The sequence below is a fragment of the Saccopteryx bilineata genome, chromosome 3, assembly GCF_036850765.1.
Source record: "Saccopteryx bilineata isolate mSacBil1 chromosome 3, mSacBil1_pri_phased_curated, whole genome shotgun sequence".
NCBI lineage: Eukaryota > Metazoa > Chordata > Mammalia > Chiroptera > Emballonuridae > Saccopteryx > Saccopteryx bilineata.
The window spans coordinates 234,160,082-234,186,971 of NC_089492.1; the positions used below are offsets into that span (position 1 = coordinate 234,160,082).

The following is a 26,890-nucleotide window of genomic DNA, read 5'->3' on the forward strand; positions in this document are numbered from 1 at the left end:
ATTATTATATGCTTTAACTTGCTGTAACTCTGCTTTATAAATTTTATAAAGTAAAGTTACTTTCCTACTTTATAAATCACCATTACTGTGGAACCAGTGGGCGGTTAGAAAATTTTACTACTAACAGAGATACAAAAGTGGGCTGTAGGTATAAAAAGGTTGACTACCCCTGTTCTAGATTATGATTTTACAACTGTGTTAGGATAGGTAAGTGACTTAGGCTAGGGTGTGTTTCATCTTACACCCAAATTCGGGTTATGTAGGAATGGAACTCTGTCATAACCTAAGGACCCCCTGTATAGTATTTGTGCTGCTGTGGCAAGCACTGGACTGATTTGACAGGCTTTGTGGAGAAGCAACAGTTTAAAAATCACTGTCACTTCATCCTTAGGGCTCCTTTTCCAGTCCTGTTACTATTATGTGTCTCTACAGCAATTCTCAAATTTCTTCAACTCCATAATACTGCAGCCAGAATTATAAATTGCCAGACACTTAGATTTGTTGGAATCCAGAGTGTTGTGTTTGCTAAAACATAAAACTCCAGAAAGGAAAAGAGGAACCAGCTTTATGCTACCAAGTAATAAATGCATTTATAAATCAAAATAGTACATAAATTATATTTCTATTTTTTTAAACTTATTGCCAGTACCAGAGCAGGATAACCTCAATAGGTAATCAAGGCATCACTCTAAGGCTGACAGAGGTGGATCAGTGGGGGATGAGGGGGTACATAGCATGCAGGTGGCAGCAGCTACTCTATCTAGTTCAGCTTAGGGTTTTTTTTGTTTGTTTGTTTGTTTTGTTTTGTATTTTTCTGAAGCTGGAAACGGGGAGAGACAGTCAGACAGACTCCCGCATGCACCCGACAGGGATCCACCCGGTACGCCTACCAGGGGGCGATGCTCTGCCCCTCCGGGGCGTCACTCTGTTGAGACCAGAGCCACTCTAGTGCCTGGGGCAGAGGCCAAGGAGCCATCCCCAGCGCCCGGGCCATCTTTGCTCCAATGGAGCCTCAGCTGCAGGAGGGGAAGAGAGAGACAGAGAGGAAGGAGAGGGGGAGGGGTGGAGAAGCAGATGGGCTCCTCTCCTGTGTGCCCTGGCCGGGAATCAAACCCGGGACTTCTGCATGCCAGGCCGACGCTCTACCACTGAGCCAAACAGCCAGGGCCTTCAGCTTAGGTTTTTAACTCTCAGAGTATATCTTCTGGTGCTGCCTCTTTCCTCTCAGCAGCAGGGAGATCACTATGAATACCATGAGAGGACAAGAAGGATGTATCATAGCGATGAATGCACGGGGCTTCAGTTTTAGAAACAGACTTAGGTTCAATTTTGGCTCTACCCTTGGACAAATTGTGAGACTTGAAGCCAGTTATTTAATCTCTATGTACTTCAGTTTACTTATCTGTGAAATAGCAGTAATAACATTGTTGTTATCCTGAGTAAATGGGATAAATGAGTAAATGAAATAAGAACGCATGGAGCAGGTGGCTTCACACATAATAAGGGGCTTTTTAAAAAACAATTATTATTATGACTTAAAAGGTACTTAAGACATGAGACCTTTACACACTTAAAAGAATAAAAATGAAATTTAAAAAATTGTTAAACTTCAAAAAGGGAAATTTTATATTGCTTTGTATCTGAGGTCAGATTATGCCATTAAATTCAAGTGTTTACATAGTTGACATATTCTTTCTGAAATAAGGTAGAACATAAATTAGCAGAGAATTTGTTATAAGGTACACTAACCTCATGCTAAAAAAGGATTAAAATGTGAAAATAAGAAAATAGCAACTCTGTGTGAGGAGTAAGTAGGGCATCTTTGAATATTTTCCAGTTAGAGAAAACCACATGCATATTTTAATTGGTTTGTGGCTAATTCTTTTACCACACATATTGAGATCACAAGTCAAAATGAAAATGTATTTTTAAACTGACATTAACCATAGTTACTATACAATTTAATTCTGCTTTTAAAAAACCCACTGTCATATTAACATCTAGATCACAAAGCACTATTTTAGATAAAGATTCCAATAATGATTGACCATACTTTGGGACTATTTTTATGTAAAACTGTATATTACACAGTTTTTGAATTTCTTATTTTTATTTCTTTTCATGTGCTAATTAATACATGACAGATTGTTTGTTGAAGGAAGTCAGCATGATTTATAGTTTTCTGAAGTCTCATGTTCACCTACCTCTAGTTGTACTTAACAGATTTTCAATAAATGCTGCCATTTTTATGATGATGATAGTGAATAGTGTCTTTTGTTTATTTAATCACTCATTTTACAGTGTTTATTTAATACCACTGTGCTCTAAGCACTACTTTAGACAAAACTCCAGGAAGGAAAAGAGGAACCAACATTATGCTACCAAGTAATGCATTTATAAATCAAAATACTACATAAATGAACGACAATGAACAAAACAGAGAAAGTCCCAAACTTCATGGAACATACATTCTGGTAGAAACAAATAAATATATAGTATGCCCTGTGGTGATACGTGTTCAGAAGAAAAATGAAGCAAAAATGGGTTACAAAGTGCTAGAAATAAGGGTGGGAGAACTTTTTTGTTTTATAGAGATGAGGAAGGGGTATCTGAGAAGGTGACATTAGAGCAGTAAATGATCAAGTACTGTAGCTCTCTGGAGAAAGAACATTCTGGGCAATCTGCAAAAGCCCTGAGTTAGGACCTTGCTTGCCCCATTCAAAGAACAGTAAACAGGGAGTCCAAGAGTGAGGAGAGTGAAGGTGATGGAAAGAGATTAGAAAAGAGATCAGAGAGTTATGGAGGAGGCAGAGATTTAGAAAGCATTGTAAGATCACATAAGGCATTGAAGGACTCTGGTTTTTAGCTCTGAGTGAACTGGGAGATTTTGAGCAGAAAAATGACATGATCTGATATGCATGTGAAAAGGATTACTCTGCTACTTGTGAATAATAATGAACTATAAGAGGGCAAATGTGAAGGCTAGGGCACTAGTTTGGAAGTTCTAGTACTAACTCAGATGAGAAATAATGTGCCTTGGACCAAGATTACTATATAGGTAGTGAAAAGAGGTCATATTTTAAAAAGAGATCCAATATGTTTTGCTGATCATTTGTAGAGAAGGATCCAGAAGGAAGCCAATGATTTTGATCTGAATAATCTGAAGGATAGAGTTGCCATTTACTGGAAAGGGAAATATAAGTCTGAGTAGAGTAAACTGGGTATTTGATTTTGATTTTGAAAATGTTAGTTTTGAGTTACCTTTTGGATTTCTAAGAGGAGATGTTGAATAAGATCTTAGATATGTTAGCTGTAATTCAAGAGATGTCTGGATTGGAAATATATAAATTAGGGAGTTTTACACTATAAATTTGGATGAGATCTTTTAGGCAAGGAGTTTTAGATAGAGGTAATTAGAGATCCTAAGATAGTGCATTTCTATTACTTTACTAGAAATGAAAAAGAATCAGCCAAAGAGACAGAAAAAGCATCCAGGAAGGTAGGAAAGAACCAAAAGGGGGTAGTGTCTTAGAAGCCAGAAGAAGGAAGTGAAAAGCTAAATTAAATACTCCTGATAGTAAATGTTCTTGGTAAGGAAGACAAAGATTAAGAATAAGCCATTGAATTTGTCAGTGGGAAAGTCTTTAGTGTCACTGTTTCAGTGAAGGGCAAAAACTTGACCTAACTAGATTAAAGAGAGAATGAAAAGATCAGAAGCAGAGACAAAATACAGATAATTTTTTGAGGAGATTTGCCATACAGAAGAGCAGAGAAATAGGGTAGTAGAGGACAAGGACCAAGGGAGGGTGGTATTTTTCAAGAGGGCAGACATAGCCTGACCAGGAGGTGGAGCAGTGGATAGAGCATTGGACTGGGATGTAGAGGACTCAGGTTCGAGACCCCGAGGTTGCCAGCTTGAGTGCGGGCTCATCTGATTTGAGCAAAGCTCACCAGCTTGGACCCAAGGTCGCTGGCTCGAGCAAGGGGTTACTCAGTCTGCTGAAGGCCCACGGTCAAGGAACATATGAGAAAGCAATCAATGAACAACTAAGGTGTTGCAATGAAAAACTGATGATTGATGCTTCTCATCTCTCTCTGTTCCTGTCTGTTTCTATCTATCCCTCTCCCTGACTGTCTGTCTGTCTCTCTCTCTCTCTCTCTGTCTCTGTGAAAAAAAAAAGGGGGGGGGGGGAACATGGCAGCATGTTTTAAAGCTGAATGGAATATTCCAGTAAAGATAGAAAAAGTGATGATGCCGAAGAAGGAGAGGAACATTGTTGAAGCAGTGTTCTCCAGTAGACGGGAGAGGTACGATCAGTGCACAAGTGGAGACTTGGCCTTGGGGCAATGGTAGTTCATCTACAGTAGTAGAAGGGAAGACCAAGTGTGTGTGTACAGATGCCAGTGCATCAGTAGATGAGGGAGGTTGTGGTACTGATTGAGAAAAAGGAGACAGGTCATCAGTAGAGAATGAAAGATGCTGGGAATCAGAGATCAGAGAAAACTTAATGAAATAATTATTTGGCTTGGTTGGAGAGCGATTTGTCCAGTAAAACATAGTGGGATTACTGGGTGGCACTCTGGGTGCAGCTGCGGTTAGCAGTCATGAATATAGAGTACTATCAGTTAGTAGGTTTGTGTTTGTCTCCAGCTTTCCAAGTATAGGCGTAGATTGGTGAGGAAAGGAATTTTTAAAATGTGAACTGCTCAAATGAGTTGTAAAAGTATTACTGAAACACAACATCAGAGCCTTAAAAACATCTGGAATCATATCTAAGAACTCTTTCTGCTGGTTAGGAATATACATATGAAAGGATGATGCGTCAAAAATAAGCAGATCTTATGAATCAACAGAATAAACAATTGATTTTAGAAGGTCTGAAATTATATACCTTCCAAAAATAATTGTTCTATTGGTCTTTCATATGGCATCTGAAAATTCTACCATTGATATTATCCTAAAAAAAATTATGAGCTTTCCATGCACAGAGACAGTGCCTATTGTAAAAAAGTTCCAGTGTTTAACATGATGCCAAGAAGACAAAATGCTAATAAATATTTGCTAAGTTGACTTGAATGTAATGCAAAGAAGGGCCACCATCATTAATTAATTTTCATTCAGTTAGTATTTATTGAGAAGACAGCACTATGCCAGATATTACAAAATCTTCCAAGATAAAGATAGAACATATATACATGAACCTGTTGAGCATATTGGTACAGTAATAGGTAGACGCTTATTAGCAGAGATTATTTTTTCTGTCTCTACCCATTGATTCATAGCAAAACACAGAAAGGGACAGGAGGGTAGGTGGATCACCCTCCTGCAGCTCTGCTGATGCGGTCACTGCTAAGGTACCAGGGTGAAAGAAATTCTTAAAGTAATGCTAACACAATTCCTATACTTGAGAACTTCAGCCCAACCCCAGAAAGGAGCCCTGATGGCTCCTATGCTGAAATGGAAGAAACATCTTTCTGCCACTGCTGAAACAAGTGGGTGGGCTGAGATAAAATGCCTGGCAGTAGCTGTGATTTTACTGGAAAATAGAACCACATGAGTTGGAAGTGAAACCTTGCAAATGCTCACCCCCAGCTATCTGCCAAACTGGAAACTACAGGAACCTAGGATCAAGAAAAGTCTTTTTAAACCTGACACTTACTATTTCAACCACAAAATTCATGATAAGTCAGCTTTTTCCTGGGAGGTGAGACTTTTTTTCTAGTTAGAAAAATTGACTTGTTCTTCTTTAATTTCTTTCGATCAATGGATATGTTTTTAGTTATAAGATGAATAGATATTGATTTGTACTTCCAGAACCTCATTCTTTGAATTTGCTAGAGAAGAACATTCATGTTTATGTTAGTCTTTCGTTTCTTCTTTAAAATGTGATAAAACCCCATTAATATAGACTTCACTAAGAATTTGGGTTAGGTTTATCTGATTTTGGTTTATTAATTTACTGTTGGATTTCAGGAAAGACAATGAAAAAAATTTAATATATGACTTTATTATTGTTTAGACTGAAGGGAAATCATAGAAAATATCTATTACATATTAATAGATATTTAATCTATTATTTAGATCAATCAGTCAACAAATATTTATAGAGCACCTACTAGATGCCAGGTATTCTAGACTCAAATAATACAGCACTGAACAAAACAAATAAAAATTATTGCCAAATTGAGTTTATATTCTAGTTCAAATGAGTACCACAGCTAGAAAGTATTCTTACCTAGTAGAGCATATTTGACATCTCTTTCTAGTAATCTGTCCAAAATTACTGTTATTTGAAAATAGTGTAAATAAAATTGTTGTTTATAATATCATGTACATGATCATTATTTTATTTTTTTTTTTTTTGCATTTTTCTGAAGCTAGAAACCGGGAGAGACAGACAGACTCCCGCATGTGCCCGACCGGGATCCACCCGGCACGCCCACCAGGGGCGACGCTCTGTCCACCAGGGGGCGATGCTCTGCCCATCCTGGGCGTCGCCATGTTGCGACCAGAGCCACTCTAGCACCTGAGGCAGAGGCCACAGAGCCATCCCCAGCGCCCGGGCCATCTTTGCTCCAATGGAGCCCTGGCTGCGGGAGGGGAAGAGAGAGACAGAGAGGAAGGCGCGGCGGAGGGGTGGAGAAGCAAATGGGCGCTTCTCCTATGTGCCCTGTCCGGGAATCGAACCCGGGTCCTCCGCACGCTAGGCCGACGCTCTACCGCTGAGCCAACCGGCCAGGGCCTACATGATCATTATTTTAAACATGGCTTTGCATTAAACTTATCTCCCAAATCAGTCAGGTTTTGATGTAAGAACAAGTTAAATGAGCCTTCGGAGTCAGCCTTCAGTGTCACCATAATACTTGAACATCACCTTTATGTTGTTACTGTCTTAAGAATTTCCTATTTGCAAACCATTTTCTATAATTTGCTTTCTTATGTTTTGTTTGTTTATTTGTTTTTTACAGAGACAGAGAGAGAGTCAGAGAGAGGGATAGATAGGGACAGACAGACAGGAACGGAGAGAGATGAGAAGCATCAATCATCAGGGTTTTTTGTTGTTGTTGTTTTAAAAAAATTTTTTATTTTTATTTTTCTGAAGCTGAAAACGGGGAGGCAGTCAGACAGACTCCCGCATGTGCCCGACCGGGATCCACCCGGCACGCCCACCAGGTGGCAATGCTCTGCCCATCCGGGGCATCGCTCTGTTGCAACCAGAGCCGCTCTAGCGCCTGAGGCAGAGGCCACAGAGCCATCCCCAGTGCCCTGGCCATCTTTGCTCCAACGGAGCCTTGGCTGTGGGAGGGGAAGAGAGAGACAGAGAGGAAGGAGAGGGAGAGGGGTGAAGAAGCAGATGGGTGCCTCTCCTGTGTGCCCTGGCCGGGAATCGAACCCGGGACTTCTGCACGCCAGGCCAACGCTCTACCACTGAGCCAACCGGCCAGGGCCCAATCATCAGTTTTTTGTTGCAACACCTTAGTTGTTCATTGATTGCTTTTTCATATGTGCCTTGACCGTGGGCCTTCAGCAGATCAAGTAACCCTTTGCTCGAGCCAGCAACCTTGGGTCCAAGCTGGTGAGCTTTGCTAAAACCAGATGAGCCCACGCTCAAGCTGGCAACCTCGGGATCTCAAACCTGGGTCATCTGCATCCCAGTTCAAGGCTCTATCCACTGTGCCACTGCCTGGTCAGGCGCTTTCTTATAAATTTTAAAACCCAGTGTGGTATTAGTTTTTCTCATTTCACAGGAGGCTAAGGCTCAGCAAAGCTAAATAACTATTCCAAGATCACACAGCTGACAACTATGGAGGATGTTATTAGATGACAGTACTAAGCTCCATCTAGAGTGCACTTAGATGAGAAGCCTGGAGATAAAGCCTCTGAGGATTAAGGCCAATGCACGAGATTGCAGAGGAGAAAGGTAGAAAGAGCCGGGGTCTTTGGGGTATCATTGAATTATCATGCCAGCTCTTTTACTACCTTCATCTATGATATTTTTAAAATTTTTATTTAGAAAATTAAACTTAACAGGGTAACATTAATCCAAAAGAGTACATAGGTTTCAGGTAAATGTTTCTACAGCATTTGAACTGTTGATTATGTTGCATACCCATCACACAAAGTCAAATCATTTTCTGTCACTATATATTTGTCCTTCTTTACTCCCTTTCTCTACCTACTCCAGTAAAGTCCAATCTGTTCAAGTCACAGCACTTGTGTTTTCTGATATTTGCATCATAAAAGACACCTGACTGATAAGTCTCAGCACTGGAAATTAAATGTAAAACTCTAAAGCTTTGCTCTTTCCAATGGAACAAATTTAGTTCTCGTAACTCACTACAGGTATTCTTCACTTTATATTGAAGATGTGCCCTTCAAAAGTCACGTGTAAGTAACATAAAAAAGCCACATATATCAACAAGACAGGTAATAATAAGTGTTGGAGAGGCTGTGGAGAAAAAGGAACCTTCATTCACTGTTGGTGGGAATGTAAAGTAGTACAACCATTATGGAAGAAAGTATGGTGGTACCTCAAAAAATTAAGAATAGAGCTACCGTATGACCCAGCAATCCCTCTAATGGGTATATATCCCCAAAACTCAAAATCATTAGTACATAAAGACACATGCAGCCGCATTTTATCACAGCATTGTTCACGGTGGCCAAAACATGGAAACAACCAAAAAGCCTTCAATAGAAGATTGGATAAAGAAAATGTAGTACATATATACTATGGAATACTACTCAGCCATAAGAAATGATAACATAGGATCATTTACAACAACATGAATGGACCTTGATAACATTATACTGAGTAAAATAAGTAAATCAGAAAAAACTAAGAACTGTATGATTCCATACATAGGTGGGACACAAAATTGAGACTCATGGACATAGATTAGAGTGCAGTGGTTACCAGGGGGAGGGGAAGGGAGGAAAGGGAGGAGGTGGGGGAGGGGAGTGGTATAAAGAAAACCAAATGAAGGGTGAAGGAGGATGATTTGACTTTGGGTGATTGGGTATACAACATAATTGAATGTCAAAATGATCTAGAGATGTTTTCTCTGAATCTGTGTGCTCTAGTTGACCAATGTCACCCCATTAAAATTAATTGTCTAAATAAAACTATTTTAAAAAGCCACATGTAAATAATTCAAACATATATAATTTTAAATGCATTAATGAATTTAAAAGAAATAAATAATCTTATAAACTATTTGCAGAATATTTTTATGATATTAAATAGGAAATTAACTGGTAGTTGGCAAGTTTTTGCTAACAAATGTATTTTCTCAAATTGTGCTATGTTTATTAAAAAATTTACAACACTTCGATTCCTGGTCAGGGCACATGGGAGATGCGCCCATTTGCTTCTCCACCCCCCGTCCCCTCCTTCCTCTCTGTCTCTCTCTTGCCCTCCCGCAGCCGAGGCTCCATTGGAGCAGGGATGGCCCGGGCGCTGGGGATGGCTCCTTGGCCTCTGCCCCAGGCCCTAGAGTGGCTCTGGTCACGGCAGAGCGACGCCCAGGATGGGCAGAGCATCGCCCCCTGGTGGGCAGAGCACCGCCCCTGGTGGGCGTGCCGGGTGGATCCCGGTCGGGCGCATGCGGGAGTCTGTCTGTCTCTCCCCGTTTCCAGCTTCAGAAAAATGCAAAGAAAAAAAAAATTTTACAACACAATTCTATTGTCCAGAACCTGAGAAGGCAGATTAGAGAGACCTGAGAGGATGATCCTACACTCACCAAGATGGCAGTAACCAGCAAGATACGAACAAGTGTTGGCAAGAATGTGGGGAAATCGGAACCCTGATACACTCCTAATGGGAGTGTCAAGTGGTGCAGCTGCTTTAGAAAACAGTATGGTTGTCTCTCAAAAGGTTAAACAGAGTTCCCGTGTGACACAACAGTTCTATTTCTAAGTATATGCCCAAGAGAAATGAAAATGTGTCTACACAAAGTATTGTAGACAAATGTTAATAGAAGCATTATTCATTATACAAAATAGCCAAAAAGTGAAGACAATCCAAATTCCATTAATTAATGAGGTGATGAAGTGTGATATAGCCATGCCATGAAACATTATTCAGCTATAACAAGAAATGAAATATTGGTACATGCCACACCATGGGTAAATCTTGGAAACATGCCAAATAAAAGAAGCCAGTTACAAAAGGCCATGTGGTATATGATTCCTAATGCCTAGGGCTGAGAAAGTTGAGGAGAAATGGTGAGTGACTGCTAATGTATACTGGGTTTCTTTTTGGCTTGATAGAAATGTTCTAAAATTGATGTGGTGATAGTTGTACAACCCCATGAGTATACTAAAATCATTGAATGGTACACTTTATATAAGGTTAATTGTGTGGTATGTGAATTACACTCAACAAAGCTATTATATCTTTAAAAATTAACCAACCAACCATGACTGCCATGAGATAATAAAAGAGTCCAGGAAGTAACAAAAATCCACAAGGGTCTAGGCTCTGTCAATCTGGCACTTCCTGGTCTTCTGTGACCTTGGACTGTGGGGTTTGCTCTCAACACTGCCCTCATTTTCACATTCCTAAACTGGACTTAGCAATGAGACTCTAGTTTTTTGGTCCACTGCCTTTATTCATCCCATGGAGACTATTTTACCCTAGAGTCAAGGGGTAGAGGTTAACTCTCAGACCCTTGTTACAATCCTGGCTCCCTATGTATTAGCCAAGTGATTTTGGAGAGACAATATGAGCTTGCCAAGCCATCTGTAAAATGGGAACAATAATTATAGTTGCCTCATAAGGTGGAGCTGAGGATTGAAGATACAATGCACATGAAGTACATACAGAACACATTGCTCAGCATATTATGTGTTATTCGTCAGAACAACCCACTTATGGTCTCAGAGTCTTCCTCATCCCTTTACTACCTGGCCACGCCTCTGTACCACCCCTGCTCAGAATGAAAAGTGTGACACGCAGTGAGCAACTCCAGACTTAACAATCAATGTATTAATAAAAATGTCTAGTTTTTACCCGGTATTTCTTGGGGGGGAAAAAAGTGTTATTTTTTATGTTTCACAATTTATGTTATTTTTTAATCACAATTATTCTGAGTAACACATAAAGAACAAGAGCAAGTTTGGAAGATTTTCTCTTCTGTAATGATGAGATCTAGACAGCAATTATTAAATATTACCTGTGACCTGATTCTCCCCCCATTTCAGCAGAAAATAACCAAATTAGGAATAAAGCAGTGAGGCCAGCTCAGGTTCAAATTCCACCTCTCCCTCTCTGGCTGTGTGGCCCTGGACACATTGCCCAACCTTGCCAAACCTCAGTAGCCTTGCTTGTGAGAATCGGAAAAAATAATCTTACCTACCTCACAGAGAATTAAGTGAGGTAGCATATATAAAGCTTTTGGCTCTATGCTTGGCAAACAATACGGGGCTAACAAATTTTCATTAAAAAGTTGTTTATGAGACTTTTGAGAGAAAGATAGTGCATTTCAAATATACTGCTAAAGGCATTCTTCAAATTAATGGTTTTATTTCCATCTTTAACACTAGCAGAGGAGTCTAAAACATATGGATATACATGGATGTAGTTTAAATGAAACATAGAAATCTCTAAATTATGCATATTGAGGAATGAAAAGGGATTATTTTAAATCAACCTTTCTGTATTTTGCAGTTTCTAAATAATAAAAACTAAACATACATTTTCCCAAATTTAATTTAGTATAAAGCAATATAATTTTATGATCAACCATCTGTCTTTAAGCATAAAATTCCAGAGATTTTGGCTGCCTAGTTGTCTTGGTTCCTGTAGTCTGGGTATTGTTAGAACATAACAGAAGAGCATTTCTACAAAGCTCTTCTCAACTCCAAGTAGAAAATAATTACTTTCTTCAATTATTGCTTTCAGTTTTAAAACTGAAAGTCCTGTGTCCTCGTAACCTCCCTAGACTTAGGCCAACTGAGAAAGTCGCTCAGCTTATACAGACACCACATTTAAGTTTGGGCAATAATTATTAAGAATAATAATAGCTTTTATGAATTTAGTGCTAACTAAGGACTCGGCACTGTGAAACACACTTTATTAAAAGTCAAATTCCATATAAATAATTAGAACAAACCCATGCAATAGGTTCTATTTTAGGCCCATTTTAAAAATAAAGAGAAGGCAATCTGGAGAAATTGAGTTAAGTGCTTAGACTTTAGAAGGGGGATAGTGCTAGGATTTTTAAGCAAAGGTCCTTCTAAAACTGTCGTGCTGTATCACCATTAGGACCCTGCCCCCAGGTCCCTACCAATGAATTAAAAGGTTAGAAAGATGATAGAAAACCTTGTCCCCCTGAGTGAAAATATTAACGGGCCAAAAGGGTTTTGGTACCTTCATTGATCATAACTAGGGAGCTGAGGATACACAGGGTGTACACTTAATGCCTGAGGCTGATTTCTTGGATCATCCCTGCTGGAGTAAAGCACTGGCTGAACTGCTGTGGAATTGCCCACGCTCACGTGCTGAGGAAAGAACCTACCTCTTCACGTACACCACGTAGTTTGTGTCTATGTAGGTGGGCTTCCCGGTATTCCAGGTACAGGTCATGTTGCCTGAATATTCATAAATGACACAGGTTACCTTGTCAGGGACATCTGGTGGATCTACAACAAAATGCATCACTTAGGAGCTATCATAGAAAGATGAAGTTCTTTATAAGGTAGTTGGTTGATAAACTTTCTATTTTATTTGGAAAACAGGTCATTCCCCACTCAGCCCTTCTCTCATTTGTTCCCTACCACCTCACCTTGCAAGCCACTCTGCCATCAAACATTGCTCCGTTCTTTAATTTTAATTTTTTTATTTATTTATACTTTTTTTTTTTACAGAGACAGAGAGAGGGATAGACAGGGACAGACAGACAGGAATGGAGGAGATGAGAAGCATCAATCATTAGTTTTTCATTGCGTGTTACAACACCTTAGTTGTTCATTGATTGCTTTCTCATATGTGCCTTGACCGCGGGCCTTCAGCAAACCGAGTAACCCCTTGCTGGAGCCAGCAACCTTGGGTTCAAGCTGGTGGGCTTTTGCTCAAACCAGATGAGCCCGCGCTCAAGCTGGCAACCTCGGGGTCTCGAACCTGGGTCCTCTGCATCCCAGTCCGACGCTCTATCTGCTGCGCCACCGCCTGGTCAGGCGACATTGCTCCATTCTTTTTGTGTACTTTTCAGTATTCTCCACTCCTTTAGGGATATTAATGTGATCAAGGTTCTCCCATTAAAAAAAAAAAAAAAAAAAAATCCTCCAATCTGAAAAAAAAACTCCATCCCCCTAAATTCTCTTTTTTTAGCTACCACTGTATCTTTCTCCTTTATTTAACAGCAAAACTTTTTATTTCTTTTAAGAACTCATTATACTGGTCTTTTTCTTCATCTCCCATTTACTCTTAAACCCCTATCAACCAAGATTTTGTCCATTATTCCACCAAAACCACTGTTGCTAAGTTGTTAATGATGTTCTAATCAGTAAATCCCTTGATCTCTTTGCAGTCATTATGGACCTTGACCTCTTCAGCATTTAGTATTTGGGTTACACCCCTCTTGAAACCTATGTGCCTTTGGCTCCTGTGAAAGAGTTCTCCAAAGTGGTTTTCTACTACTCTGGCACCTAGTCTACTTGAAAAGTTTAGTGTTCATGCCTACAATGGAGTATTGTTCAACCTTAAAAGGAAAGAGAATTCTGACATATGCTACAACACAGATAAACCTTAGAGACCTTATACAAAGTAAAATAAGCCAGACACAAAAGCACAAATACTGAATGATTTCACTTATATAAGGTAGCTAGAATAGTCAAAGTCATAGAGACAGAAAGTAGAACGGTGGCTGCCAGGGGTTGGGGGTAGGAAGGGATGGGAAAGTTGATGTGTAATGGATACAGAGTTTCAGTTTCGTAAGAGGAAAGGAGTTCTGGAGATGGATGGTGGTGATGGTTGCAAAACAATGTACTTAAGGCCACAGAACTGTGCACTTAAGGATAGTTAAAGTGGTATGTTTGGCCCTGGCTGGTTGGCTCAGTGGTAGAGTGTCGGCCTGGTGTGCAGGGGTCCCGGGATCGATTCCCGGCCAGGGCACACAGGAGAGGCGCCCATCTGCTTCTCCACCCCTTCCTCTCTGTCTCTCTCTTCCCCTAACACAGCGAGGCTCCATTGGAGCAAAGATGGCCCTGGCGCTGGGGATGGCTCCTTGGCCTCTGCCCCAGGCGCTAGAGTGGCTCTGGTCGTGGCAGAGCGACGCCCCGAAGGGGCAGAGCATCGCCCCCTGGTGGGCAGAGCATCGCCCCTGGTGGGCGTGCCGGGTGGATCCCGGTCGGGCGCATGCGGGAGTCTGTCTGACTGTCTCTCCCCGTTTTCAGCTTCAGAAAAATAAAGTGGTATGTTTTATGTTGTATCTATTTTACCACAGTAAAAAACAAGATTTAAAAAAACTGTAGTAATTACAAAATTCTATTTCAAGGTTCTCTCTTTCTCCCTTCCCCCATCTCTCCTCAGTACTTTCTCTGAGTGACCATATTATAGAGCAGTGGTCCCCAACCTTTTTTGGGCCACGGACTGGTTTAATGTCAGAAAATATTTTCACGGACCAGCCTTAGGGTGGGATGGATAAATGTATCACGTGACCGAGACAAGTGTCAAGAGTGAGTCTTAGATGGATGTAACAGAGGGAATCTGGTCATTTTTTAAAAATAAAACATCGTTCAGACTTAAATATAAATAAAACGGAAATAATGGAAGTTATTTATTCTTTCTCTGCGGACCGGTACCAAATGGCCCATGGACCAGTACCAGTCCGCGGCCCAGCTGTTGGGGACCACTGTTATAGAGTACATTGTTGGTTTTTTCTGCTAGCACTTTTCCGTTTTCAGAACTAACAGCTCTCTCATTCCCTACCTCACCTCCTTTCTATCCCAAGGGTTATCAATTACTAGGTTCCACAAAGAAACATGCCCTTGCTCTAGGCTGATTAGTTGAGTATTTCCCTTGGGAATGGTCATATGACTCAAGGTGAACCAATCAGAATCCCCCAAGTGACTTTTTTTAGGAACCATTCTAAAAGAGACACTTTCTTCCTTCCCTGAAATTACTGTCTCTGAGTAACATAGAGCTGTGAGTTGCTGGTGGCCATCTTGATGTCATAGTGAAACTGTCTATTTAAGAATGAAGCCAACACAGGGGAAAACAAAACTCATGACATGGGCAAAGATCAGAGTTCTGACGACATTTGTTGGGGCCTCTGGAGGCTGTGAAACCTCAACAGCTATGGAACAACAGCTGGAATTTTCAGTTACATCATCCAATAATAAATTACCAAGAAAAATATTTTTAAAAGTATGGAAATAATTGAGTGCTGCTTATATACTCACTTTTCAGATATGACTCTCTTAGCTTGTGCCTATGTGTGCAATCCTATCTGGGAAACTAAACTACTCAGGAAATGACCAGACAAATGGCAGAATAAGGACTCATAAAGAATAAAAGGATAGACATTGATGCACCTGAAGTCATACCCAAAGGTGATTGACATTTCACCTGCAAATCATGTATCAAGAATATTACTTGTAAAATAAATAAATATGTGAAAAAATTATCATTACTGCAAATTGATAATAAATACCATTTAGACCTATCAAAATGGCAAGGATTTTTAAAAATGGTCATTCTCAGTGTTGGAATGAACTCAGGAAAATCCTCTAACACACTTGCAAATTGCTATAGCCTTTATGAGGAACACTTTATATATCACAGTAATATCTTGCAACCCAGCAATTTTACATCTAGGATTGCATCTTTAGTGAAATGTTCATAGCTATACTGTGGGAGACTGCAAATCAGCAAAGCCCTTGCAGTTCAAGGTTTAGCAAAAGGCTAAATTCTCCTCCCCATACCTCCATATTGGCTCTGAAGCTATTTGCACTCATCCCAATCCCCCACCCACCTCACTTGCTTAGTGAAGTTGCTAAAGGCTAAGTTGTTTTTTTTTTTAATTTTTTTTTTTACAGAGACTGAGAGAGAATCAGAGAGAGGGATAGACAGGGACAGACAGGAACGAAGAGATGAGAAGCATCAATCATTAGTTTTTCGTTGCGCATTGCAACACCTTAGTTGTTCATTGATTGCCTTCTCATACGTGCCTTGACCACGGGCCTTCAGCAGACCGAATAACCCTTCGCTCGAGCCAGCATCTTTGGGCTCAAGCTGGTGAGCTTTTGACTCAAACCAGATGAGCCCTCGCTCAAGCTGGTGAGCTCGGGGTCTCGAACCTGGGTCTTCCGCATCCCAGTTCGACACTCTATCCACTGCACCACTGCCCGGTCAGGCTGTTTTTTTTTTCCACACCTCTGTTAGCTGTGATGCTGGATTGTTTCTACTTGTCTTATCCCCCATGTCCCTCAGAGAGACTGGAGGCTGTTTTCTTTTTATTCTTTGTTTTGTAAAGATTAAGATGCTATGCGGGGTGGAGGGTTTCTGAACTTGGGAGAATTCTTGGGTTGCCTTATAAATGTGACTTTGTTTTAATAATTTCTTTGATTTGCTAATGATTTCACTTTGCCCTATAAATAAAGCGGTAGGAGAGTGGAGACTCACCTTTTGCAAGCTATCTTTTGCATTGCAAAGAGTCCTCCAGAGCCCATCCCTTTTTTTCTCTTTAAGCTTATTTCTTAATTCTGCACCATTCCCACTCAGGACCTGGAATTACTAGCTGCACTGGTCTGCGGCACTATACAAAATATTTGGCTAAAAAATATGCCTCTTAAAGTATTGTTTATAATAATAATAAAATTAGAAACAATCTTAATACCCCAAAATAAAATGAAATAAACTATGATACAGTCCTAAAATATATCCCCAAACAATGTAGAATACAATTTAAGCATTTTTAAAATTAGATTAGTGAATAATAGTCATATGATAGAGTGAAAAAAAAACCAGATTGTAAAATAGTATAGTGTAGTGATTTCATTTGAGAGATGAAAAGAGTAGAGGGAGAGGGAAAGAGAGAGAGAGATTGTAACTTGAAAGACATTCTAAATTATTAAAGAAGGATTACATTACTGATGAGGTTATGGGATTATAGAGATGATGGGCATTTCTTTTTGCTGGTCTGAATCTCTTTAAACTTTATTCATTGACTGTAATTTGATTTTATAATTAAAAAATGGTTTTCAAACAGGAAGACTAGACCAGAGTACTTTAAAATATTTTGGTGAGTTGTAGCATTGAATTACAATGGGAAGAAACAGGACACCAAATTGGATAAAGAAATCTTTAAAGTTTATCGGCACCTTAGAGGTAGCTGTGAAAACAGTCATTTAAGTCATTTTGAATGTTGATTGAGTTGTTATCCCTCAGTGATTACAGTGATTTGTGCTGAAGTTATTTTGTCCTCTGGTTTTAGATAGTGTCATTGATTTGGTGATCATAAAAGACAACTGTCAATCTTTGGGATATGTTATTTATTCTATAGCATTCTATATGAAGTGAATGCTCAGGGTTTTAATTGTCTGGCAGTTAATTAACTTTGCAAAAGAGCAAATAGATTATATACACCCATACAAATAAACACAATATTTGTAATATTAATGCGAATCTATGTAAAGGGAATGTGAGTATGGTTATGAGAATAAGACCAAATTGTTGTTAGATCTCATTGTCAGGTTATTCAGTTTTTAAGAATTAAAAACCTATTCTCCAGCCATATACTAGAGAATACCCAGAAATATGCAAAGCTGAGGTTTAAGTGATTGCTTTTTCTTACCAATGTCATCCCTCCCCTATTATTGGGGCACTCATTAATCACAGGCCAGTGTTTTTGTTAATTAAGAGTTCAGCCAAGGATTATTTTCTACTGAGAGCTTCTTGAAAGCAGAATCTGTGATTCCCTTTTCTTTGAATTTTTAACATTTAATATATTTTTGGTGCATAACAATTTCTCAATAAAATGGTATTTTATGAATTGATTGGCTTAGTTAATAAAATGATAATAATAAGAAGATAAAATGAAGAGAAATCCAATGCTTCTGGCAAAGATTATTCTTTAATTCCTTATCCAAGGAGAGCACAGGTAAATCTAATTGTACTATATAGCAATATTAAAGATTAATAAGGCTTTTAATGGATAAATCTGCTTTCATCAAGATAAGTAGAGATAAAAGATGGTTAAAATTTAAGTCAAAGATATTTAAACTTTTAAATAAATGATTGACAATATGACTGTTCTATGTATGGTTTAATTTAACTTGGTATATTTAAATGTATAAAGACATCTTATAGTTTTTGATTTCATGATTGTTGTTATTCTTTTTTGTTGTTGTTTTTTTTCTACAGAGAGAGGGATAGATAGGGACAAACAGGAACGGAGAGAGATGAGAAGCATCAATCATTAGTTTTTCGTTGTGACATCTTAGTTGTTCATTGATTGCTTTCTCATATGTGCCTTGACCATGAGCCTTCAGCAGACTGAGTAAACCCTTGCTCGAGCCAGCAACCTTGGGTCCAAGCTGGTGAGCTTTGCTCAAACCAGATGAGCCCGCGCTCAAGCTGGCGACCTCAGGGTCTCGAACCTGGGTCCTCCGCATCCCAGTCCGACGCTCTATCCACTGTACCACCACCTAGTCAGGCTGATCGTTGTTATTCTGATAGAACAAACTTCCCATAATAAGCATGCATTTAATCACAGATAAGAATCTAAGAAGTGTTTAAATTATGGCTAAAAATGAAAATTGTGATAATCATAGTTTGTATTTCACACATTATACATTAAAGTACAGATCATTTTAAAATATATACGGATAACTTTTCAGGAAAAACAATGACTCATTTATCTTCTCTGTCTTTTATAACTTGTCTCCAGTCTAAAAATATACACATAATTATTTTGTTTAAAACAGTAATGCTAGTTTGACATAGTAGAGCTCACATTACAAATATCCTGTGATGAAAGTGACCCAGTGAAAGCAATGTGATTTCTAGAGTGCCATAAAAACCCTCAAAAACCTTTTTTTGACCTACTTAAATAGGAAGTTTTGTTTGCTAAGAATGCTGAACTCAAGAACACAGGGGTTTGAAGACATTTTTACCTGGCAATCAGACTTTCACACTCATAGCCAGAGGTTTGTGTGGGAAGTTACAACTCACAAAGTAAACAAATGGAGAGAGTGATGTTCTTTTTAAGCAGCCTTTTGCAGAGAATAGTGCTCCTATTATGCTGCTAAGGGAGCAAAGGCCACCTGTGATCTTAAACGTTGCTCAGTGGTTTTGGGGGAACAGAAGCCTTCAGCCAACGCTGGGAGAGCTACTGGGAGGAATCTACCGCACACACCTCATGTAAAGCCAGTAGTCGCGGCCACCATCAGAGTCGGCTGGCCCATGCAGGTTTGCAATTAATTCGGACAGATAATAATGAAACAACAGAGCCAAGAACTGGTGGGCCATTCCCTTTAATCCTAGTTCACACCCAGCAAGCGAGTAAATACACACAGCGGGAAAACACTGCCTTTTCCATTCAGGGCTCCCAAAGCTACTGACTCATCAGAGTTTTCCTAGAATCAAAGGCCCCACCAGCCTTATTCACATCTGTTCCCCATCTTCTTCTCTCTGCACAAACTCTGCACTAACTGGCTTCTTCTTCAGCACTCCGCCATCTTGGCTGCCTCTCTTCTGCAATGCTGATGGCAGGAACCGAAAGAGAGAACACCTGGTCTGCTTTATATTATAGTGTAGAAAATTAAAGCCTTTAAGCCAATATACAAATAAGGAAGTCTCTGATACAAAGCCACTTATCTGAGGCATAAATGGGATTCCTCATGAGAGTGCATCATCCCGCACCATGTAACAGTCAAGTGTGTGGGGGAAAGTTTAGTTTTGAAAAGATCTTAGTATTAAAAGGGTAGGAAAGGCCTTAGTCTTAAAACTAAGCGTTAGGCTATAAGGACTTTGCCAGCTTACAGCCTATCTCCCACACACAATGCAAACTATAAGTGAGCAAACATATACATCATATTTACAAACTTATTTGACCAATACGGCAACACAGGGAAGAAGGCCATGCTTCTTTTGCCTCCTTTCTTTCTCTGGTTTAAATTAAAAACTAACCCTTCCTCATAACTGTGGAAGTTGCCTATTTGCCTTCCAAAGAAATTGTTTATTATCTCAACACCCCCACCTCAAAGGATATACAGTAAAGTATTTAAGCCTTAAGGGTTATTTATATTTCGAGGATGTGGACAAGGTAAAGAGTCCTCAGACTTCAGATAAGATGTCTGCCTGTCGTTTCAGTTCCCACAATTTAGGGCAAGTTTAGCATGCTGTTATCAATTTAAGGCTTACCTCTGTCAAACTTATTCTTTGATTCCAAAATTTACTGCTTCCCTTTCTACTACTTACTTTTCTTCTTCAGTTTACCTCTACCACCTCCCATATTTCTTCTGTTTTGAAAATCTTACAAGATCAGGTAACCAGAGTTAAGTAGGACAATGACCTTATTTTAGAACAAGGAAGCCTCCTGCTTTTCAGTTATGCACTCTAGGGGCCAAGTGGTCTGACTCTTACCAGGTAATGTCTGGCAATGAGGAAGTAAGAACTCAGGTTTTATTCCATAAGTATGGAGGAAGAAAACATGGCAAACACTCAAAGTCCCCTACTTCACTGAAAATGGGCCCAGATGCCATAGGAATAAATATCTGGATTAAAACAGTACTCAATGTATTTATCTATCCTTCATAATAGTAGAACTAAGAATTAAGTATATAATTATGCAAATCAGCATATATACAATAATTTAAACATCTTCAGAATACTGTGAACACAAATTGAAAACCTATGTACTCTTATTTATCAATGTCAACTCATTAAATTTAATTGCTGAATAAAAAAAGATAAACTTGATAAATCGTTTTTCTTAATAACTAAAAGAATAAACACAGTGATTCACAATTGGGGCAATGGGATTAGAAGCAGAAAATTGTATCAGAATCCTCTATGTTTTATTCAAAACATGTGTTTTTAAGGGTTTAGGCACATTGGCATTGTACTTTAAAATGTATAATATGCTTTAAAGTAAATTATTAAGATCAAGAGCTTACCACAGCCAGTATAATTTGCCTCATTTTACAGACACAGAATTGAGTCTCAGATCAGTTAAACAACCTGCCCAAGGTCACACAGCTGGTAAGGAATATAGCAGGAACACAAAGCTAGTTTTGCTATTTTTTTCTCTCTAAATCTTAACCTTAAAATTTCATAGTGGGATTTGTTTCAAGGTTGATGATATTAGTTTGGAAAAATAAAAACAAACAAAAAGCATAAGAGAAAATAAATGAAAAGAACATTTAAAATTTGAGTTTGCTGCCTCTCATGTATGCTGTGTCTGGCCAGGCAGGTGTTGAAAAAACTGTTTTTTCAAATGCATTAGTCACATTGTAAGACTTGTGAAATTCACATTAAAAGTTCATATTCCTGTTAAAGAGTAAAAAAATCTAGGAATATTGAGCCCTCACAAATGCTGGCGCTGGGCAGTGGCTGTTCCCAATCGACCATATTTGTGTTTTCCTCTCTGCATAGATCCGACCAGCTTTCAGAACTCATATTTTTTACCAGTCTGGCCCCTGGAGACATTTAAGTTTGCAACTCCTGTATTAAACTAATGTAAGGCCTGACTTGAGGTGACACAGTGGGTAGAACATCGACCTGGAATGCTGAAGTCGCTGGTTCAAAACCCGGGGCTTTCCTGGTCAAGGCGCACACAAGAAGCAACAGCTACGAGTTGATGCTTTCCACTTCTCTCCTACACCCTTTCTTTCTCTCTCTCCCCTTTCTCTAGAAATCAATAAATACATTTAAAAAATCTAAACTAATGCAAGAGGTGAACTACATCAATTTACCTCTATTTTTAGACAAGTTGGTAATTATCAGTTAATTGTTAGACCAGCTTTCATTTGGACTTCGAATACACCCCCAACACTTACATCCAGAAGAAATGTCTTTTCCACATATCAGTATCTCTTGAGAATACCCAGGACATTCCGTAGAGCAATGCAGAGAGGCACGTGGTTCCAGGAAGTTGTTATACCGAAGCTGAGCCGTTGTTCTATTAATTCTTGTGATTTTAAATCTTTCTTTGATGCCATTCTTATAAAAATAAAGTTTCTGTGGTTGGCAGTTCTTAATTGCTGCTTGGCAATATATGGAGATATTCATACCCATCTTAAAAATTGTGGCTGGTTCTACCCAGATGTGGCCAGAGCACTTTATATTTGTAATTCCTGGAAATAAGTAGATTAAAATAATAAATTTCATGTAAAACATTAAGACAGAAGATTCAAAAGAGTAGGCTATTTCATTTAAAATTTATTCTTGTCTATTAATTAAATGATTTCCATTGAGAAAAAGTTTGGGGACTAAGTGTATCTTTTAAGTGATTAGTTTATTAACATGTATTTTTACTGTGCTTCTCTTAAGGTTCAGCAGTCTGAGCGAAGACTAGTGTGAGCCTTTAAGCTTCTCTGTCTAAAAAGCAAATATAATGAGCTGTCTTATCTTCAAGCAGAGAACTGAGGCATTATGAGGCTACACCTTTTTTGAAAGATAAGATTAGATATAACACTTGGCACTGCAGAATCTAAACCCCATTCTCTAGCTAATCAATCGATCTTTCAATATTTTGTAGATAATGACAAGTTTTACATGAAAATTCTCAGTTTAATGAATAAAACCATACTCTTATGACAAAAACCTATTACTTGGTATCTACTTAAAATTCATCATTAAATTAATAATATGGGAAATGTTTAGGTTTTGTTTAATTCCTTTAAAAAAAGGAATTGCAAAACAGCCTATTTAATATATGTTCAATGTTAGAAATACAGTAAGTAAAGAGAAATACAATGATATTGACAATGAGTTAGTCAGTAATCTTTCAGTACATAAAAAAATCAGTTATCTGAAGGAGTCAACATGGATTACATAAGAATAAGTCATACAAAGATGTGTTAATTTCTCTTTTTAATAAAGTTCTTGGATTGGTCAGAGGAATGTTAAACATGATATATATATATATATATCTTGTTAAACAAGATATATATATATATATATATCTTGTTATCTCAGCAAAGCTATTGAAAGGGGGTAATATAACATTCTAGTAGAAAACTTGGAAAATGTAGTCTAGATGACATTAAAATTTTCCATAGCTGATTGGACAATAATATATAAAATAGTTTCTAATAGAAAGCTGAAAGGTCTTTAATGCCACATCACAGGGGCTCATCTTATTTCTCTATGCTTTATATTAATTTATATAATTAATAAATTATATTCACTTGAATTTATAAACAGAAGTCCTACGTGTCACTTGTGTTTTTCAAGAAGCCTGGAAAAGTAACTGAGACCTTATTTTCCCCAAGTCTTCTTGGATAGTGTTGGTCTGACCCTGGAAGGGCTTCTGGTTCTGATGATGAGGCCATATCTGTATCTCTAAAAGAATTGTGTCCCAACCTGTAGAACAATGTTTTGCATTGTCACTACTCTGAGTAACTTGCATTATTTGCAAAGTTTTCTTCAAGGTCTAGAACCCTTACTTGTCACCCAGTAAATGAATCCTTGCCACCTACTCAGCCCTGTTTGAACTTCTGAAGATCTCCTTCCTGGATTCCTCAAAACTGCTTATGTCTGCCATAGTGCCAGACATTTGTGTAAATTATAAGGTAGGAATAATAATAGCACACAATACTACTGCACAAAGTTGGCAGAATAAAATAAATAAAGGCACTGACAGAATTGTGTCCCAACCTTTAGAACAATGCCTGACATGGAATAACCATTAACAAATGGTTTATGGAATTAAATTAAATTCAAAATGTTGATGGATTATTATATAAGAGTTATAGTTCAGAAATAAAACATGCCAACTCAAAGTAATAAACTCCTTCATGGACATGTTTATATATGAGTTAAAGGTCTGTTTATTAGGGATACTTGAGAGAGAAATCCTGCATTTGGAAGAAGGTTGGACTTTTTATTTAATTCTACATAATTTTTTATGTGAGTATAATTTTTCCAATATACTAATTGTTGGTTCTTCAGAGATCCTAGCATCATGTCTTGAAAATATTAGACACTCAATATTTTACTTGAATAAATGATAACAGTAGGTATTTATCTCCCATCCAAGTACTACTAACCAGGCCCGACCCTGCTTAGCTACGGAGATTAGATGAGATCGGGCGCATTCAGGGTGGTATGGCCATAGACTAATAGGTATTTATCAAAAACAAATATCAAATACTTTCAAATTTAAAAAAAGACAACAATAAGTATTTAAAATATTATACCTCCATTACACCAGTTGAAGAATACGTAAAGAGCTATTAACACATCCCATTGAACTGTGACTTGATTCATTCTGGAAAGCAGGAAAAGGCTCTTTGTTCCTCTCTAGAAAAAAATATTAAAAATGTTTAAATTGTAATATTTTAATAAAATAATAAAAAGCAATACATTTTTCCTAACTCTTTGATGAAAACAATTGATTAGGAAGAAACTAAAGAAAAAAGGAAGGAAGGAAGGAAGGAAGGAAGGAAGGAAGGAAGGAAGGAAGGAAGGAAGGAAGGAAGGAAGGAAGGAAGGAAAGAAGGGAGGGAGGGAGGGAGGGAAGGAAGGAGGGAGGGAGGAAATGGCAAAAAATCACTGGTGTATGAGGAGGTATAATATAAGTTGAGGAGCAAAGCAAAAGAGTAGCATTTTATACCCTTCAAAAATCAGTATGAATGACCTCAGTAGGACCTTTTGACCCTTGATCTAATACAATTTCTGCTAATCTAGTCTCTCATCAGAAATCTCTGCTCTAACTCGTGATGATGACTATTCCTCCTGACCAGATTATGTACAATCAAGCTCCCAAAATATCAATATTTGATAAGTAAAATTTTGGAAAACTAGAAAGTTCAGACTCTCCAGAGAAAAGGCATTTAAAATGAAGAAAGATGAAGTGAGACAAATGCATATATATTATCACTAGTTGAATTTATAGGAAGCTCATTCATCTGTAGAGCGTTCAAAAGAAACACATTATACACATTGCCATGAGTTTGCAACTAGAGTTACATCATTCAGTTAATCAGTTTTTTACATTATTCATAATTTAGTTATTCAATAATCAATATTATTCATTTATTTTATCTATTTAATAAAATTTGAACCTTTCATATAAAACAAAGTTCATGACTCATCAAATAGCATAAAATATCTGATAACATTTTTAAAATCTGGAGTTCTAGTGACTCATGAATATAGGGGTCCTTTTCATAAGTTGTTAATAATAGTAATTCTCCTCTTGCCCTGGCTGGATAGCTCAGTTGGTTACAGCATGGTCCTGAAGGGCAGAGGTTGCCAGTTCGATCCCTGGTCAGGGCACATACAGGAACAGAACAGTGTTTCTGTCTTCTTCTCTCTCTCCTTTACTCCCTAGCTGAAATAAAAAAATAAATTTTTAAAAATAATTAAATAGTAGTTCTCTTTATAAATGATAAGCATAACAAGCCCTAAAGTGTTTCTAATCAGAAATTAACTGCTCACCTAGTAGAATATACACAATAATTAATTATTTAAGATGATGTGGTGTCAGACAATATTACAGATTCAATTTTCATCAGTAACCATTGTAGAAAGTATCACAAGAAATTGTAAGAGAAAATAACTTTAGGTCCTGGCCAGTTAGATCAGTCAGTTAAGAACGTCATCCCAAAACAACAAGGTTGTGGAATTGATCCGCAGTCAGGGTGCACACAGGCAGCAACCCAAAAATGCACAACTGAGTGGAACAACAAATGCTTTTCTTCCCCCTGTCTTCTCTCTTCCTTCCTCTTTCTGTCTCTCTAAAAATCAATGAAAATTAAGCCCTGGTCGGATAGCTCAGTTGGTTGGAGCATTGTCCCAGTGCATGGAGGTTGCTGGTTTGATTCCCAGGTCAGGGCACATATAGGACATATAAGAACAGCTCGATGTTCCTGTCTCTCTCTCCCTGTGTCTCTCGAAAAGAAAAGGAAAGAGAAAAGAACTTTATCTATGTGTTTCCAAAAAGAAATAAAGCTGTTTTTAAGTATTTGGATGATCATTTTCTCTTTACCTTTCCATCTGTGTGAAGCACATAATTCCCCTTCAGAGCCAGGTCCACACCATGTCTTCTTCCCCACTGCCTGCCTGTCAGTGATCTCTTCCGATTTGCAGCTCTGAGGCAATGGAAATGTCAGCAAACCCTGACCTACATTTCAGATTTTTGAAGAGGAACTCAAACTGTCCAATTCAAAGACTGGCTCTTGTGTCACTATTTGGGAAAACCCAGATTACTGAAAGTGAACTGCTTTGTCAGTACTTTTTTTTTTTTCTCAGCTTAATTTAATCTTACCTGTCTCATCCAAGAAGTAGAATACATATATGTGCTTTGTCAAAATCTTTGACACCAAAAATACAATGCTTAGTTTTAATTAGCAGCCAACATTGGTATTAATTATAAATTTGTTTCTTAAGAAAAGAAATTTTGGCCCTGGCCGGTTGGCTCAGTGGTAGAGCGTTGGCCTGGCGTGCAGAAGTCCCGGGTTCGATTCCCGGCCAGGGCACACAGGAGAAGCGCCCATCTGCTTCTCCACCCCTCCCCCTCTCCTTCCTCTCTGTCTCTCTCTTCCCCTCCCGCAGCCGCAGCCGAGGCTCAATTGGAGCAAAGATGGCCCGGGCGCTGGGGATGGCTCCTTGGCCTCTGCCCCAGGCGCTGGAGTGGCTCTGATCGCAACGAAGCGATGGCCCTGAGGGGCAGAGCATCGCCCCCTGGTGGGCAGAGTGTCGCCCCCTGGTGGGCG

General features: G+C 38.6%; 1 protein-coding gene across 1 annotated transcript in view; it reads right to left on the reverse strand.

Moving 5' to 3' along the window:
• IL23R (interleukin 23 receptor) overlaps nucleotides 1–26,246 on the reverse strand; it is a 101,886-nt gene extending 75,640 nt beyond the window's left edge. Inside the window, exons 1-5 of the mRNA XM_066264984.1 lie at nucleotides 26,164–26,246; nucleotides 25,376–25,506; nucleotides 24,371–24,473; nucleotides 22,007–22,303; nucleotides 12,523–12,646 (exon numbers count right to left, since the gene is read on the reverse strand). Coding sequence (XP_066121081.1) covers nucleotides 12,523–12,646; nucleotides 22,007–22,303; nucleotides 24,371–24,440 — 491 coding nt within the window. The 5' untranslated portion in view covers nucleotides 24,441–24,473; nucleotides 25,376–25,506; nucleotides 26,164–26,246. The remainder of the gene's footprint in view (nucleotides 1–12,522; nucleotides 12,647–22,006; nucleotides 22,304–24,370; nucleotides 24,474–25,375; nucleotides 25,507–26,163) is intronic.
• Nucleotides 26,247–26,890: the final 644 nt, after the last annotated feature.